This window comes from Leptonychotes weddellii, chromosome 1 (genome assembly GCF_054177405.1).
Source record: "Leptonychotes weddellii isolate Sample4059 chromosome 1, ASM5417740v2, whole genome shotgun sequence".
NCBI lineage: Eukaryota > Metazoa > Chordata > Mammalia > Carnivora > Phocidae > Leptonychotes > Leptonychotes weddellii.
In genome coordinates, this window is record NC_138369.1 from 52,989,618 (window position 1) to 53,008,813 (window position 19,196).

General features: G+C 36.5%; 1 protein-coding gene across 50 annotated transcripts in view; it reads left to right on the plus strand.

The window, feature by feature from the left end:
- CLASP2 (cytoplasmic linker associated protein 2) overlaps window positions 1-19,196 on the plus strand; it is a 185,388-nt gene that overhangs the window by 63,199 nt on the left and 102,993 nt on the right. For 25 of the 50 annotated variants that reach the window (XM_081823428.1, XM_081823471.1, XM_081823437.1 and 22 more), the window contains 3 exons: window positions 12,863-12,945; window positions 15,118-15,210; window positions 18,321-18,466. In XM_081823428.1, coding sequence (XP_081679554.1) covers window positions 12,863-12,945; window positions 15,118-15,210; window positions 18,321-18,466 — 322 coding nt within the window. The remainder of the gene's footprint in view (window positions 1-12,862; window positions 12,946-15,117; window positions 15,211-18,320; window positions 18,467-19,196) is intronic. The other 25 variants (XM_081823430.1, XM_081823486.1, XM_081823581.1 and 22 more) reach the window with 1 other exon arrangement.

Sequence of the window (19,196 nt, forward strand, 5' to 3'; positions counted from 1 at the left end):
TCTAAGCAGCGGCTCTTTTGATAAAAAAATAAGGGTAAGGACTTCATTCTTTCTTCCTTCTCCTCTTCATCCTCTTCCTCATCCTTCTTCTTTTGGCAATTGCAGATTCAGTCTGCAATTTTTTGTTTGTTGCTTTTGTTTGCCACAGCTCATTTAGGTTCACTGCCTATTTTTCTAAGAAAAGAGTACTAGCCAGAGGATATTGATATTGCTTCAGAAATTAATGCCCTTCTTGGCTGTCAGTCCTTTGAAAATTTAACTTTAGAGTTTCTGTTCTTGGCACAGGCTTATTGATTTTTAAATTAGTTCTAGAAAGTTTTCTGAAAGTTGTAGAATCTTGGAGTTAGAAGGGACGTTGGCATATAGTTCAATTTACTATTCAAATACAGTAGTCCCTTTTATAATGTTCCTGATAGCATGACTATTCAACATCTGATTAAAATAATGTGTGCTCATGGATTAAAATTCGGAACAAAACCATCTTACAGTACCACTATATGTGGGTATAATCAACTGATAAATTATGATGTAATTCTAGTTGCTTTCATAATTACTTTTCCAATAATTTTTATACATAACACGTTTTCTTAAGAGGAGGACAGAATTGGCACCATTCATTGTATCGTTTTGTATACCTTTTCTCTTACTAGTATTTTACCTGGGGCATTTTCTCAAATTATTAATTGAAAACTATTCATAGCTAAATAATATCTAGGTTGCTTTCAGTATTTTTGCTGTTATAAACAATTACATTATCCTTTTACATATATCTTTTAGCACATTTCCTCCAGTCATTTCCTTGGAATAAATTTCTCAAGTTTATTGAATCAAAAGATACAGTTATTCTTTCAGTTTGGCATAGTGTCCTCCAGGAAGGTTATAAGCCAAATTCAGTTCTGAATAAATAAATTCTATTTTATATTGCATTAAAACCTGCCTCTTTGTAACTTAAGCAAAGAAGGTGAATTATTTGTTAACATGATAACTTTGAAATACTTGAAGGTTGGGTTCCCCTCTCTCTTTATAACTATTCTGCTTTCTAGACTAGACACTTTCTTTCTCATAAGTTTATATGGAGTAATGGGGATTCAGTATAGGCATTTCATTTGCTACTCCTAGTTACATAATATACAGATAGGTATGATTAGTTCCTAATTAAAGGAATATGGTAGATGGGGGTATGTCTATATTAGTTGAATAAGCCCATCACAGACCACTGAGTTTAGCAAATATTTTTTCAGGTAAGATTACCAAAATAAAAATAAAGTGAACTTCTTTGAAATCCTGACTGAATCTACTTTTGAAATTTGGGAGTTTAATTTACTTCTCTCAGAGATATATGTCAAGATTAAAGAGATGCATGCTATTTTTAACAGAGTATCCAATCCAGTTAATTAAAGCCAGTAGGACCTGTGTTTAATCTTTAGTGTGTTTTTCATTGTATTTTAAAATTGTCTTTTCATTGTCTTTAGTGTAGTTTTGTAGTTTAGTAGTGTAGTTTTTCATTGTTCTTTGGCTCCCTGTGCCAACCTGTTCTACTTATATTGTAATTGTGTGGCCTTTAAGTCAGGGAGAATCAGAAAAAGGATTGTGGGTTGCTCCATACCAATATATTATTGCTATAGAAATCCATATTATGTGGGAGTCAAAAGTGTTACTTACTTTTGTGCTTTACTAATTAGAATAAGGATAAAATGAATTCCCTTAAATAGTTATTTTCTGAATAACATTTATAACTTCATAATAGGAATTACGGTAAACACGTTTTCTTTTCTTTTGGCTTAATGGCCTAGAATATAATTGCTGAAGGTACCTGATTGTTTAAAATATTTTTATCTCTGGAGTATTTTAGGTAATTTTTTAAAAAGATGTTTGAGTGTTCTCACATATATTCTCTTATTTAAATCAAAACCCCTCCAGTTAGGTACTTTATTATCTTAATTTTACTGATGAGCAAACTAAAGTTTAGAGAAGTTAACTTGCACAGGGTCATGCATCTAATAAGTGCACTAAGCACAAAAAATACTTTGCTATACTGCTACCCACACTAATCTCACCGAGTAAATAAGTATTCTAGATCCTTTAGCTCTGAGATTATAATCTACAGTAATGATCACTACCTTTCAACATCCATAAATCAGTCATTTTAAAGCTCAACTACTACGATTCTCAGCTATTTTATTTGGAAATAAAGCAAACCTGAATTTTTTTCATTATAAGTAGAAATGCTTTTTAGTATTGTTGAAATCACCCTCCTGTACCAATAATTTTGGCTGCTATTCTTTTTAAAATACAGAGATTGAATTAGATGATAATATAATTGTTATTGTTTGTAATTTGTACCAGATTTTGAGGTTAATCATTTTTTACTGAGGCTTGTATGTAATCATGGAGACACGTCATTGGCTAAATCATTAGTTCTCAGAGTTCTGTTGTTCTTTCTCACTTGCTCATTCATTCAAGTAGACAGCATTTTCTCTCTATGGTTGTTTTCATCTAATATCAAAGACTGCTTTGAAATAGTTTTAGTTCTTATAATTAACTACCACCTTTCCAAATTCAGGAGTGCTTAGTCATTGTTTTGATATATTTGTTTTACTTCATTTATGTCTGACCTGAGGTTTTATTAAGAATGTCCAAATACGGGGACGCCTGGGTGGCTCAGTTGGTTAAGCGACTGCCTTCGGCTCAGGTAATGATCCTGGAGTCCCAGGATCAAGTGCCGCATCGGGCTCCCTGCTCGGCGGGGAGTCTGCTTCTCCCTCTGACCCTCCCCCCTCTCATGCTCTCTCTCTCTCATTCTCTCTCTCAAATAAATAAAATCTTTTTTTTTAAAGTAAAGATTATGAGAATCAGTATATATTTAATAAGAGAAATCTCACAGAATTTAGTGTTTAATCTTGGAATCCAAAATTTTAACTGATAAACCTCAATTTCTTGCTTTTGAACTTTATATAAAACCAAATAACTTTTCTGTTTGTGTGTTTTGTTGTGTTTTTCTTCTTCTCTTCTTCCCCTGATGTAAGGAAAGATACTAAACCAGAATGTTTTAGCCTTTATCTTAAAGATTATCTGGCCCCAATTCAGGTGAAGAGACTGAGCCTCTAAGAGTTAAATGATGTATCCAAGATAAGACAGTTAATAAGCAGAGATGAAACAAGGACCCAGTGCTTGGCCAGAGGCTTTTTCTGGATCATCTCTGGGTCATCTCCTATCCAGTACTGCATGTGATACATATTTTTATCCCATATAGCAAGACACTGTTATTGGCGTTTGGAAATTAGGGATTGGCCAGTAGCCTTTTTCTGTTAAATTACAATGAATGCCACATCTTTTACTATCCATCGTAAGAAGCGCTGGTGTTCTTTTTTTTTTTTTTTTTTAAGATTTATTTATTTGAGAGAGAGAGGGGTGGAGGGGGGCAGAGGGACAAGGAGAGAAATCCTCAAGCGGACTCCCCACTGAGTGCAGAGGCCAACACGGGGCTCAGTCCAGGACCCTGAGATCATGACCTGAGCCAAAATCAAGAGTCGGATACTCAACTGCCTGAGCCACCCAGGGGCCCCTGGTGCTGTCTATCTAAACTTTAGTTTTAAGGTAAATAAGATTCAAGTAATTCAACAGGTTTAGTCTAATAGTATCTTGCCTCTTTAATACTGTTGCTCTGCAGTAACAGGTGTTAAGTTTGATATGTATCCTTCTACATTGTACTCTGTGTTCATTTATGTAGGTACGCAGATTAGATTTTATGTTTGCCCATATTAAACACACGAGTAAATACTTTGCAACTTGCTTTTTTTCACAGAATATTCATCCTTCAACATCAAGAATGACCGCTCTCACATCCTTTTAATAGCCATACAGTATTCCACATTATTGATGTACCATGATGTAATAAACTGTTCACAAGTCAGGGTCATTCAGGTTGTCTACAACTTTATGCCATTACAAAGAATGCCAGTCTCCATGTCCTTATTATATTTGGACATTCTGGTGCTTCTAATTGTGGAATAGATTCCTCCCAGTGTTCAATTAAAGATTGGGTGTGTTTTTAATAAAGACATTATTTTACCTTCTCCAGCATTGAATGTAACAGCCTCATTAATTGTTGTCATTTTGATAGGTGAAAAATGGTGCTTTTTTTTGATTTTGTTTTAATTTGTACTTTTCCATCCACCTATCCATCTGACCAGCAGCTAGCAAATGTTTTCTGAAAGCTTTTAGCATGCTTCTGCTTTTGTGACCTCTGGAAAACATCAATGAACCAAAACAAAGACCCTGCCTTCCTGGAGTTTTTATTCTCTTGAGGTTCAGAATATTTAAATTCATTAATGAAGTTAGCATATCTTCTTCCGCAAATTACATGTTGTTGTTATTTGCCCATCTTTTAATCTTTTTTTTTTTTTTTTTTTAAGATTTTATTTATTTGAGAGCGAGAATGAGAGACAGCATGAGAGGGAGGAGGGTCAGAGGGAGAAGCAGACTCCCCGCCGAGCAGGGAGCCCGATGCGGGACTCGATCCAGGGACTCCAGGATCATGACCTGAGCCGAAGGCAGTCGCTTAACCAACTGAGCCACCCAGGCGCCCCTGCCCATCTTTTAATTGGGCTGTTTTGTCTTTCTCATCAGTCTGTTACACTTTTTTAAATATTCAGATCTTTTATTCTTTTATTAAAAGTCATAAATATTTCCTCAATGTCTCCTTTGTGGCAATTTACATCAAAACTTAAAAATTTTTGTTGTGGTAGGTAAAATATCTGTTCTGTCCTTTTTGACTTCCAAATTTCCTATCCTGAATAAAAAGGACTATTTTCCAGTCCCAAGGCTATGCAGATGTTTTCCAGTTTATTCTAAACATTATTTTACATTTAATTTGTTCAGTATATCTGGAATTTATTTTTGTATAAGGTGACAGTATATTCCTTTTAATTTATGTTCTTATGCATGGCAAATTAATGTCCATGCAATTAAAGAAAACATTCTTTACTTCATTAAATGAATACTATTGTATGTATTTCAATTATTTTCTATTGTTTCTTTTCTTATTTTCCAGATCTGTATTTCTACCTACTCTAGCTTTATAGTGAGTGGTTTCCCAAACTTTTTATTAAGAAAAATTTGAGCATATAGCCAAGTTGACAATGCAATGAACACTTATCATCTAGATTGAATAACTAGTGTTTGCCATATTTGTTTTAACTCTCTATATAAACATATTCCCATATATATTCTTTTTCTTTTTTTTAATCTCAGCAGTTGGAAAATAAGTTGTAGACATTATGACATTCCAGCCATAAATATTTAATATGCTTCTCCTAAGACTTAAAGGCATGCTGCATTATATCCATGATATCATTATCATATGCAAGAAGATTCCATAATATTATGTATAAAACAATCACATTACCAATTTTTATACCCATAACATTGATACATTTTTTGAAGAGTCTAGGCCAGTTGTCTTAGATTGTCTGGGTTTGTTCTGGATTTGTCTGATTTCTTTGTGATGTTACTTAACTTGTTCCTTTTAGCCCTTTTATTTTTTGTAAATTCTTTTTAAAATTTTATTTATTTATTTGTCAGAGAGAGAGTACAAGCAGGGGGAGCGGCAGGCAGAGGGAGAGGGAGAAGCAGGCTCCACGCTGGGGAAGGAGCCCGATGCGGGACTCCATTCCAGAACCCTGGGATCATGACCTGAGCCGAAGGCAGATACTTAACCGACTGAGCCACCCAGGCGTCCCTATTTTTTGCAAATTCTTAAACTATATACTCATGTCCTTTTAAGCCCTTCCATTCTATATTCAAATTTCCTAAAGTATCCTAAAAATGGTTTTTATAACAAGTGATTCTTTGAGGCCAGGAAGAATTTTTAGTTTCTTCATTCAAGAATGCCCTCTTCTGTTGGTATGGTGAAATGGCAGCTGCTTTCCTAAATGATACCCGGGCAGCTTTCTTCTTCTAATTCTGTTGTAGCATCTTATTTCAGTAGAGCCCTCGTCTTCCCTTTCTTCCTTTCCTTTTTCCACCAAGCTTCGAAGGGATACCTCTCCTTTTTAAGTGCTACTTACCTGAGGGTCTTGGGGGGAATCCTAGTTAGAGGTCTGTGTTCCACCACTACCAGGATCTTCGTCCTCCATACAGTTTCCTCTGATTTTTCTCTGTGAGGACTCTATAGTTGACATTGCTGGCCTTGGATGTTCATATTTACCCATTTACTTGTAAATTGAAGTTTGAAGTGTTATTAGTCTTCTCTTAGTTGTATTACAAGTATGTGCTGTGGGTAATTTTATTTGTTCTTCTTTTTGGTCTCTAGTTTTTGGAATATGTAGTTGAATATTTGATTTGAATTTGGATAACTACCATTTCCCATGGGAATAAAAATGTCTACTATAATTTTTAATATTTAGTAAGGAAATGCTTTTTTTTCTTGATAAACCATTATCTCAGCATTTTGTTGAATTTTAGGACATTATTATTTTAATAGTTTCTACTTTCACCATTGATCTGAATCACTTCTTTGTCATGTATCAAAGTCTCATATATTTGTGGGCCATTTTTGAGTCTCTGTTTTGTTCCTTTGATTGATTGTTCTGTTCCTGCACTAAAACCTAATTGTCATAATTAGCTTTTTAAATCTTGATAGCTGGTAGGGCAGGTACTTCCTCCCCCATATTCATCTGTTTGTTCCTAATGTCTTTTGTTGATTGGTATCTTTGTGATTCTGTCCACATTATTTCTTTAAATGTTATATTCACATATGCTTTGTAGTCTGTAACTAGACAATATCTATAGTGCTATATCTATTATTTGTTACCTGTGACTCTTAGTGCAAAATGGTTTGCCTTGTGTATTTGAACTTTGTGAAATTGCTTGAAGGGAGTTCTTCGGGCTTAAATTGGGGATTGTAGAAGCTTTTCTTCAGAGATTTATTGGTGCTCAAAACTGGGGAATCACCAATCAGGGACCTCTCCTAGGTCTTGTCTCAACTCAAGAATTCCAGGTTACTCCTCCCCACCTGTTGGCTGGGGAGCCCTCTTGGATGGGAAGAGTTGTAAAGTTACGTTGTGAAAGGAGCATTCAAGAATATGAGGAATTGTTACAGCTATCCTTGCAAACAATCTATTGCAGTTTGTCCTCTGACCACAGTAATTCACATGCCTTTCACATACAAGATACACTCACAGACTTTTCTCAAAAGTTTCAACTCATATATAGCATCAGGTTCAAAGTCCATGATTTTTAGTCTGTATCAGGTCACCTGCGAGGGTTCTCTGGTGTGGCTGCTCTCCATCCAGAGGCCTATGAACTAAAATGATATCTTAACTTGCAACCCACATGCTCAGTATACAATGGTGGTATAAGGACAGAATATCCATAATAGATATTCCATTCAAGAAGGGGAGGAATAGGGGTGCCTGGGTGGCTCAGTCGGTTAAGCGTTGGCCTTCAGCTCAGGTCATGATCCCAGATTCCTGCATCAGGCTCCCTGTAGGGAGCCTGCTTCTCCCTCTCCCTCTCCCTCTCCCTCTCCCTCTCCCTCTGCCTCTCCCCTCTCCCGGTGGACGCTTCCTCTCTCTCTTTCTCTCAAATAAATAAATAAAATCTTAAAAATAAAAGGGGGGGATGCCTGGGTAGCTCAGATGGTGAATGCCTTCGACTCAGGTCATGATCCCAGGGTCCTGGGATCGAGTCCCACATCAGGCTCCTTGCTCAGTGGGGAGCCTGCTTCTCCCTCTACCTGCTGCTCCACCTGCTTTTGCGTGCTCTCTCTGACAAATCAATAAAATCCTTCTTAAAAAATAAATTAAAAAAAAAAGAAGGGGAGGAACAGGAAGTTCACTGACATAGCAATTTTCAAATCCAACAGGAACCTGTTGTCAGTTTCCCTTACTTCAGTGATGGTGTTTCTTTGATGAAGGTTTCGTTCTCTCTTGGGGTGTGGTTCTCTAAACGAATGTTTTCCTCTGTTCTTGGTTCTGCACTGAACTCTGGGCTCTGCCTCCTGAAATATTTCCTTCTTTTGCCTAAAAATCTTGTGTTGCCACTGTGCGTATCTTTTTCAGCCCTACTTGAAGGAAGGCTCTTATGCTAAACTGTCTCTGTCTCTTGGTAGCACTCTTCAGAAGCACTGGTAATGCTCTTATTGGTTAACTCTCTTTAAAAATTACGGGTTTTATATTAATTTTATTGGGGTTTAAGCCATATTTACCCCCTGTTGTTTATCATCTATTTTTCTCTTTAGGGCTAGTCTCTTCATAGTAGCATGAGAAGAACCTGCCCCTTTCCACTTTTGAGACCTGTTCTCCTATATCTGAAACATACTGCTTTACCCTTTGTCTCAGTCACCTTTGTATCCAGCACTTCATCTTATTAGTTGTTAAGGACTAAGTAGAATGACGTTTTCACTTTATACTTAAACCTTTAAGTAATATTTAGGAATTTCTGAGAGTACCTACCCTAGTCAGTCTAGCATACTAGAAATCATGCTATCTCATGAACGTCAGAAGCCTCTAATCTCCACCACCCCCACCCCCCACCCCCGGCCCCCATCCAAGTGAATACTAGTTTAGGGTGAGTTCTAGAGCAGGGATCAGCAAACTAGGCCACAGGCCACATCCAGCCAACTGTCTGTTTTTGTTTTATGCATGAGCTTGGAATGTTTTTTTAATTTTTAAATGATAAAAATATTCAAAAGAAGAATAATATTGTGTGACATGTGAAAACTATATGAAATTCAAATTTTAGGGTCCATAAATAGAGCTTTATTGGAATACAGCCTTACTCATTCATTTACATGTTGTCTGTGGCTGCTTTCATGCTACAGTGGCAGAGTTGAGTAATTGCAGCAGAAACCATATGGCCCACAAAGTCTAAAATACTTATTATCTGGCCCATTACAGAAAAAATTTACTGACCTCTGTTTTAGAGTAGTTAGACAACTGAGCAAAGCTGTTCTGTTGTGTTTTTGCCCATTAATATCTTATGGTGTGACTGTTAACCCAGTTATATTTAAAGAGCTTTAGTCAAGTTGGAAGCCAGCATTGTTCATCCCTTCAGTCCTGCAGCCTCTACTTGTGCTCCTGCTCTCAAACTTAACTTTATTTAAATGCAGCTCCGCTTTGTGTATACACTCACTGTCCTTTTCTTGCGGTAATATTTGGCATTAGAGCCCATCACTTGTTTTGACTCTCTGCCTATAGTATTCATTCTCCTTCCTGGTGCTAAAAGTATTTTGTAGTATTTTTTAGGTGAACTTTAAATCTATATCAGAAAATGGAATAATGCTTGTGAGAATGAACAGTTTATTCAGCAGATTATTCCCTATTAGGCAAACTAGGATTGTAAAAAGGTTTACTTGCAGTACATATAAGAGATAAACGAGGCCAACCTCAGCATGTCCTGTCTTTACACTATTCACATACCCAATACGCTCCCATTAGCAACAGCTTTGCTTATACAAAATGGTTCTCAAAGGTAAGAGTGAGATAGATTGGGGTCAACTATTTAAAACCGTGCAAGTTCTTATGGAATTTGGTAATTTCCATGTCTAGGTTTAGAGACCTAATTGTCACATCTGAACTGGTAATAAGGCTGCATTTAGTGATATTTGTAGCCTTTTGTCTCTGCAGCTTCTGCAGGACTTTTAAAAGCCATTTGATTTCTACTTCACCTACCCTCCCCCTTAGGTTATTTGTCCCTACTCATAAGACATAACTGACTGGATATTAAAACTAAGACATTATGATCAGAGTGAATTGTGACTTTTAAAGTTAGACTTTACTATGCATGTTCTTAGTCAATGGCACATTTTTCTGGCTTTATTTGGGATTTGTTCAGATGCTCTGCGTTCTCTTGAAGGTGTTTGACATTGTGTTGTGGCTGGTGGGTTAATGTGTTGGAGTTAACATTTTATTCTACATTTGATACCTTTTGTAAACTGCCCGTAAGCTGTAGAACTCTTCATGCTGATCTCCCCTTCACTTTTTCATTCCTCTGTAAAATTTCTGTCTTCCACACTTGAGCACGCTGATGTTGTCAGTTGGCTGTGCTCTGGTACGTCTGCACAGGTCTCCTCCACCAGTGGCCTCCTCCAGGAACCACTTGTTCTCAAAACTTGCCTAGTGGTTCCTCTTGTTACTGTAACAGAGTAATTTGCAAGAAGTGGTATATAACTGAACAGACTATATTTAATGAATGTGTAAAGAAAACTGTTTTTTGAAAACTGTGTTGAATTTTTAAGAACTACATGATAAGGACAAGTCCCTAAAGAAATTTCTGTTCAGGGACGTCTGAGTGGCTCAGTCGGTTAAGCGGCTGCCTTCGGCTCAGGTCATGATCCCAGGGTATTGAGATTGAGTCCTGCATTGGGCTCCTTGCTATGCAGGGACCCTGCTTCTCCCTCTGCCTGCCGCTCCCCCCGCTTGTGCCTGCTCTCTGTCTCTTTCTCTTTCTCCCTCTCTCTCTGACAAATAAATAAATAAAATCTTTAAAAAGAAAAAGAAATTTCTGTTCAGTGGCCTGGGCTGGGCAAGACAACTGCAAAAGATTGGGAAGAAATTGTAGAAATCTAGGCTTCTGCTTTCCTGTCAGGGAACCCATTGTCAAAAACAATGAAACCCAGGGGCGCCTAGCCAGCTCAGTCAGAAGAGAGAGCTACTGTTGATCTTGGGGTCATGGGTTCAAGCCCCACGTTGGGTATAGAGATTACAAAACAAAAACTTCAAGAAAAATGAAACCCGTATTAAGAGATTGATAAATGAATGTAGTATAAGATGTTAAAATAATGTGGTTAGGTATCTTATTTTTTGTTTCTTTGCTTAAACTGATTATTTTCAGTTAATCTGTTATTAGTACTGATCATGGGGATAGGGTCCAGAGTTTTATTGTTATTGGATTTTTTAATAATATTTAGGGAATAACTAATTTATTTACTCTTGTAAATGAATTTCGTACAGCAAGAATGCATTCCTGTCTCTCTTAGTTTATTAAATTGTCATTGCTTTTCATTTGTAGTTTTATATTGTCTTACAACTTTGTTACATTTTTCTGTGGTCCATCTCTTATTGCCGTTAAAACTCACATGCAAAAAGATTATCTTCAAAGGTTTTTTTTTTGTTTTTTCAGGATGAGGAGCTTCTTATATACCTTTGGAAATCTTTAGCTTTTTTTTTTTATTAGGATGTTAAATTTTTAAGCCCAGTTTTGAAAATAATATTTCCTTTGGTAGATGATAAACCTAATTGGGGAGCTATTATTATTTAACTTTTTAATTGGATAGATTTTTAAGCTAATTATCCCTTAGGATATGCATCTTATGTGGTTGAAATCCATTTCAGTGTGTTAAATTATTACCATGAAGAAATAAATATACAGAGTTAGAAACTAAGTACCACCTGTATTGGCCAGAGTTCAGTCAGGAGACAGAAACCACAGGGGCGCCAGGGTGGCTTAGTTGGTTAAGCGTCTAACACTTGGTTTCAGCTCAGGTCATGATCTTAGATTGTGAGATCAGCCACGCATCGGGCTCCATGCTCAGCGATTCTCTGACCCTCCCCCGGCTCGTGCACGCGTGTGTGCTCTCTCTCTAAAATAAATAAATCTTTAAAAATAACTGTTGTGGGTTTTTTTTAAGATTTTATTTATTTATGTATTTGAGAGAGAGAGAAAACACAAGTGGGGGGAGGGGCAGAGGGAAAGGGAGAGAATCCCAAGCAGACCCCCGCTGAGCCAGGAGCCCTACACGGGGCTCTATCCCACAACCCTGAGACCATGACCTAAGCCGAAATCAAGAGTTGGACACTCAACCAACTGAGCCATCCAGGCTCCCCAACAATTATTTTTACAGAGAGAATTTCATATGAAGAATTGTTAAATGGGTATGGTGAATTAAAAATGCAAAAAGAGAACACTGAAGTGTCATCGAGGTAGCAATTACAGTCAACAGCTCCTACTCCTAGAGCTGGAGGAACAAAATGAGGAGGTTAAAATTATTAAAACAGAGAGGTGGGGTCCTGCAGAGGTGTGGCTCAGACCTCTGTGAGGGAGTACTAGCTGGCTGGCGTCTCTGACGGGCCCTGTGAGCTGGATCAGTGAGGGTTAGAAAAATCGCAACAGGAATCAGGTGCTGGGAGCCTCCTGACAGAGTTGCTAGGGTTTTACAGACAAGAACAGGGAGCCAGAAGGAGCATGTCCCTTCTTCTGTCAGCCTCCATCTTTCCAGCATCCCTATTAACAGAGTTTAGCAGGAAGCCATTAAAATCAGCAGAAAAATGGTTTGCCCAATCCTGGCTAGGCCCAGCATCACTGAATATGAAAGATAGGATTTGGAGCTGAAAGTAGCTTAATTACTGGCTCTTTTAAACAGCTACTACTTCTTAAGTTTACTTTTTTATTGTTTATGTGCAGTAAAGGAAGATTTGTTTGCATATATAAATTTAATTCTAAGGTCCTCATTTCTTTCACATTTGCTTTCCTGAACACTGCAGCATACATGGATCCTCTACTCTGTTATTTGCCATCATTTATTGACATTTAGTGTCATTTAAAATTGCCATTTACCTTTTTAAATGATTATCTTTTCACCTGTATTTCTTGTGTACTTGCTACTGCATTGAATAAGGATAGGAGGGCTCTGTTCTTACAGTTTGAAGTTTACAACTAGCCTACTTTATAGAGAGTTAATCAACCATTGCTATGGACCTTGACTTTTCTGAAAGATGGTGATTTTTTTTTAATGCTGTCTTATAAAATGGAATGTCTCTCAAAATTATGCCTTTGTTGATATCAAAGGAGTTATATTTTTCATATTTTCTTTGGTGCTAACATGCTTAAACTTTAAAAAAATAAATTTCCTTTTGATTAGCAGGTGCTTCTAAAGAAGGAGGTGCTGGAGCAGTTGATGAAGATGATTTTATAAAAGCTTTTACAGATGTCCCTTCTGTTCAGGTAAGGATACCAATAAAGTGGCACTCCCCAAGAATATTGCTTGCATACCTGTTCATATAATTACTTTTGTCCCTTTTAAAAATTCTCTTTTTCCTTAAATGACTATGTAAGTAAAATACTTGGCTTATTATTACCAAGCTGTTATTTGTTGGTACAATTAGGTTTTCAAATGATTTTTCTCTGAGGCTAAAATAGAATCCGTAATGAATTATGACATTGCAATGTTCAACTACATCCACTTTTTTTAAGTTGTGATACATTGTTCTCCCTTTTTTTGTTTTGTTTTTACCTCCTCCCTTTTTGTCCACTTTATCTCTGTCTCTTTTACAGGCATACCTTTCTCTACCTGGCTGTTGAATATTGGAATTTCTTAGGGGTCAGTTGTGGGCCCTCTCCCTCCACTTTCTTACTAAGTCATTTCCTTCAGACCCATGGCTTCAGCTCCTGCCTTTACATAGATGACGCATCTCTCTTGAGTGCCAAAATAATTTCTCCACTGACTGTTTACCTGACATGTCCTTATAGATGTCTCAGAGGCATCTCAGACGCAGCCCGTCCAAAATGGGGCTCATGATCTTACCCTTACAAATCTGCGCTTCTAGTGTTTTCTATGTGAAAACCATGACTTACTTCAGTTATAAAAGTCAGAAATCTAGGACTTATTCTACTGCATCAGATTTCTAACTTAGTAGTATTCACACTTCTTTTGCTTATATTATCTCCGAAAAGAATGTTTGAAAAGTTGTCTACCCTCTCACCAAAGTAAATTTTTGACTTTTCTCTTTTTCTCGTTGGGGAAGGGGGAACCTTAAACTGTATTCCAGAGCAATGCATCATAATAAGATTCAGAATGGCAGAGGGGCCTGCCTGCCTTCTGAAATTGGGCAGAAGGACTGTTGTGAGGGGAGTTTGGAGGCAGGAAAGAACTGGCTCAGAATCCTGCAGTAGTCATTCTCTAACAGAATGTTATCTTGACCCCCTCCTACCTCCTCACCTTGTCTCATGCCCTGCTCCCCTTTGTACTGTTGTTGGGGAAATTAATGGCTGTTGAAAGTGAAAGACTCTTTTGCTGAAGGTATCTGTTTGATATTACTTGGATGGTATCACCAGGACCCCTTTCTCTACCTCTCTCATTTCTGGATTCCTCCACATGATCTTCCCTCATGGTCAGCGACATGGCTGCAACTGTTTGAGCGTCACACCTTCACTGCCCTCTGTGTCTTTTCTGATTGATCCTGTAAAATTTGTGAGAATCCTTCTGATTGAACTGATTTAGATCACATGCCCACCTCTGAACCTTTGTGATGTAGAGAAATAATGAGCACCAATTGATTATGGTTGGATCATTGGCTCTTCCCCTGTCCCCCTTTGCACTTTTTACTCCTGTGCTTTGGCCTTCTTTCAGTTTCCTTCTGTCACAGAGTCTTTGCACATGCTATTCACACTAGGGAAGGCTAATCTCCCTACTTTGCCTGATGATGTTCAACTCATCCTTCGCTCTCAGTTCAAGCTTGACTCTTTTAACTAATTCACACCTCCCATATAGACTTTCATGAAACTGTAATTCTTTGACAGTACTTTGTTTGCGGTTTTATATCATTTGATTAATTTTTTTCCCTCCCTGACTGGATTATAAGCTCCATAAGGCAAAGACCATGCCTGTTTTTGCTCGCCATAATATCCTTCATGCCTAGCATCGTGCATCCCTGTTATGTGAATATTTAAGTGAGTGAAAGGATAATGGTGTTTTTGGCAAACAGTTGGCTCCTGGGGAAACAAAGCATGTAGCTTTCCTGGCTACAGTGTGGGGGAGCTAACCTAAACCATGTCCTTTTGCAATAGTGTATATGAATGCAGTAGGTACATACCTGAAGTCATTTTGAGAAATTAGGCCTATCATTAGTTCTTAGGATATTTGCATCATGTTTTTAAATGACAAAGCATTTTAAGAGTATATCTAAAGTTAGTCATGAGCAGAGAAATAGCACAAGGGTAACAGGTAAGGAAGACAAAGCATTTTACTTTATTGTATATAATGTATATCTATTTTCCATTAATGGTGCTAGAATAGGAAATAACATTATTACTTGAAAGATTACTATAAACATTGGGGCATAGTTTTGATATTGCTTATAGCAAGAAATATTAATGTTATAATTTTGTATCTTTAAGATCTATTCTAGTCGAGAACTTGAAGAAACATTAAATAAAATCAGGGAAATATTGTCAGATGACAAACACGACTGGGATCAGCGTGCCAATGCAGTAAGTTTTTTATTTTTTATTTTGTTATCCTTCTCTTTTTTTTTAATGTTCCAAAAACATGGAAATTCAGTAATATTACTACATGGTATTTGCTTATGAAATAGAGCATATGAAAGCTAACATTTCTTTCTGGAAAACACTTTGAGGTAATAGGAATTTTCTGAGTTAGGGTCAGGTTTTACTGTTTCTGCTGATCCGTGGAGCTTATCTTACTCATTTGTTAGTCTCTCCACATGTGCTACTTATTGACTGACCAAGAAAGTGTGAGCTTCACTGATGTCTGGGTGATGGGTTTGTGTGGGTTTACGTAGTTGTTCATCAGTAGGCAGTGTTCTCAGTTCTTATAAGGTTTTCCTGTAAAACAGTTCACTTTGCCCACATGTTCGATAATTTCATAGTACTGACATCAATTAATGACAATATATCTGTTTGTCTGGCTTATTTTCTTTATTTTCTCACATATGTCTCTGAATATGATGAATATTTTTCACCTGTGATTTAAAAAGAAAAAAGTCTCCTATCCTTGAGTTAAGAATATTGTATCCTAAATTCCTTGATAAAATATTTGATACTTTTAAAATAATATCTACATTGACAAAGGACTGTATATTTTAAAATTTGTAAGCTTGCCAGATTTACATCTGAGGTTCCAGATGTGTCCTCTAGAAGCCAGAGAAAGGGTTCCATTTTTTTTTAAGATTTTATTTATTTATTTGACAGAGAGTGAGAGAGAGAGCACACGAGCAAGGGCAGAGGGAGAGGGAGAAGCAGACTCCCCTGCCAAGCAGGGAGCCCGATGCAGGCCTCCATCCCAGGACGCTGGGATCATGACTTGAGCCAAAGCAGATGCTTAACCTACTGAGCCACCCAGGCACCCCAAAGGGTTCCATTTGAAGACTTCTGCTCTGAGAGTTCTCAATCTCCATTTTGATTAATTAATCCTATATGGCCCTTTGAAAATTGCCCTTTTTGATGCTACAAACAAAAGATTTTTCAGCTTCTCTTTAATAGGAAGTTTACATATTTTAAGGTATTAAAATATTTTAACAGAAAATCTTGCTCCATATTTGCTAAATATGATTCATTATTCTGTCTTCAGTTCTGAGATTAGTCTGAGATAGAAAGACCTCTGTCATAGGTAATCTATGGAGAAACATGACAAATTAAATGTTGTCAATATAAAACACAAACTCTGTACTTAAGAGTTTTTTGTTGGGGTGCCTGGCTGGCTCATTCAGTAGAACATGAAACTCTTGATCTTGGGGTCAGGAGTCCAAGGGGTTGTGAGTTCAAGCCCCGTGTTGGGTGTAGAGATTTTTTTTTTTTAATGAATTTTTTGTTTTACTTCGAAACAGCCCTTTTGGAAACACAGGTGGTCTTTTAATTTTTTTTAATTAGAAAAGTGACATGGGCTCATTGTAGTAAATGGAACAATACAGAAGATTATAAGGAAAAAGTTAATAGTTTACTCCCTATTAAGGAAACAAATGTTTTCATTTTGGAGTATATCCTCTTCTATGTATATGTATGATAAGATAAACACAGTTTTTTTTTCCCACTTCTATAAAAATAAATGAGATCATACTAGATACGTTACTTAATAGCTTGTTTTCATTCACTTTCTTTCATAATTTATGCCCATTCAGTACAATTGCTATAGATGCCAGGCATATAGTAGTTGCTCAGATATTTATTGAATGCAAATCAATATGTGCATATATTTCTTAGTTAAAAAGATACCATGTAATTTATTAAACCATTTCCCATTTGATGGACTTAGAGTTTTTTATTTTTTGCTATTTCGGCAATATCGCAATAAATATCCTTGCACACATTTATAACAATGGTGTTTTTATTTTTGTAGGTTAAATTTTTCAAAGTGGGGTTGTTGGGTAAAGAGTAGATATAATTTTATTTTAGTGTTGCCAAAATATTTTGAACAAAGGTGTTAGTGACTCAATCTTACTTACAATAAGAGCATCTCTTCTTTCTCATACTGGAAGCTGTTAATTTTTGCTAGCCTGTTGGAGAAAAATGATATATCTTTGTTGTAATTAGCATTCGCTTATCACTAGTAAGGTTGAGCACATTTTCATATATTTATTTTGCTCAATTTAATATTGGGTTATTTGTCTTTATCTCATTATCGTTCTTTTGTATTGTACTTAATATGTTGCAAGTAATTTTTTCCAATTATGTTGTGATTTGTTTGGTTAATCTTGTTTAGGTGCCTTCTGATTTCTCTTCTACCTATGATAGTTTCCCTTATATGCGTTAAGATTATATAACTTGTTACAAAATTTTTCCTACTATTGTAATATCTTTTTTATGGTTTTCATTGTCAGTCCATCTGATTTAGTTTTAAAGATCTCTTTAAAAATTTAGAGAACCTCAGAGTTTAACATGAAATTATATATAATAATGGATATGATAGGTAAACTTTTAGCTTCTCAGTATGTGTGAGCACAGATATGCAAATGTGGGTATCTTTTGATTGATGTAATTTTATTAGGTATGTCTCGTATTAATATGGAAAACATTTGTCAATCCTCTATTAAAAAGTAATGCTTAAGGATAGAAATGGGGAGAAAGAGCTATTTATTTCACAAAGTGTGAAAATATTAAAATACGGACCTGGCTGACTAGTTGGTCCAGTTGATTCTGTACTTTGACTTATGGGTGAATATAGTTTCCAAATTTGGCCCTTTTAAAAATAGTCTCCTTGGTAGATAGTGGTAATTTTGCCTGTTTTGAATGTACTTATGCCTCTGAATTGTGTGCTTTACAATGTTTAAAATGATAAATTTTATGTTAATGTGTATTTTACCACAATAAAAACTTTAAAACTTATCCTTAAGACTTTAAAATGTACTTAGCTATTCATACGTTACATATATCCATTTTGTATATAACTAAATCTGTAACATTCTTTTCCAGAAAGCTTTCTTTAGTTTGCATGTTTATTTATAAGATACATTTAATGCTATTAAAATGTCTGAATATAGTTATACAAATTTTTAAATTTTTGTTCAAATAATGAAGTTTTGGTAACTTTTTTTTTTTTGAATTGACACTCTTTATACCAATAATGAAAATTCTCTTTACTTCAGCTCAAGAAAATTCGATCATTGCTTGTTGCTGGAGCTGCACAATATGACTGCTTTTTCCAACATTTACGCTTGTTAGATGGAGCACTTAAACTTTCAGCAAAGGATCTTAGATCCCAAGTGGTTAGAGAAGCTTGCATTACTGTAGCGTAAGTATGTTCTTTCTGTGATAAGTTTTTTTTATGAATTCATTCAGTGCTCAGTGATTCAGTGCTCATTAAGTAAAGCAGGACAACCCCAAAACAGCATGTATATAATCCAAAATTAATTTTTAATATAAATAAAGAATCCATTTGTGTGATTTTTTTTTTTTTAAGATTTTATTTATTTATTTGACAGAGAGAGAGATAGCGAGAGCAGGAACACAAGCAGCGGGAGTGGGAGAGGGAGAAGCAGGCTTCCTGCCGAGCAGGGAGCCCCATGTGGGACTCGATCCCAGGACCCTGGGATCATGACCTAAGCTGAAGGCAGACGCTTAACGACTGAGCCACCCAGGCGCACTGTGTGATTTTTTTTTTTAATCTTTCTTAACAACACTATATAAACGTTAAAATGTGGTTATATGTATAAAGCCCATGGGTGCCTTTTTGGTCACTAAGTCTTTAAGAAGAAAATTAATGGGTCTGAGAACTATTCAGTTTTCTCTTTACTAATTTGGATATTAAGCTCTCTATTTCTGATTTTTTTTTTTTTTTAAAGATTTTATTTATTTATTTGACAGAGAGAGACACAGTGAGAGAGGGAACACAAGCAGGGGGAGTGGGAGAGGGAGAAGCAGGCTCCCTGCAGAGCAGGGAGCCCGATGCGGGACTCGATCCCAGGACCCTGGGATCATGACCTGAGCTGAAGGCAGTCGCTTAACCAACTGAGCCACCCAGG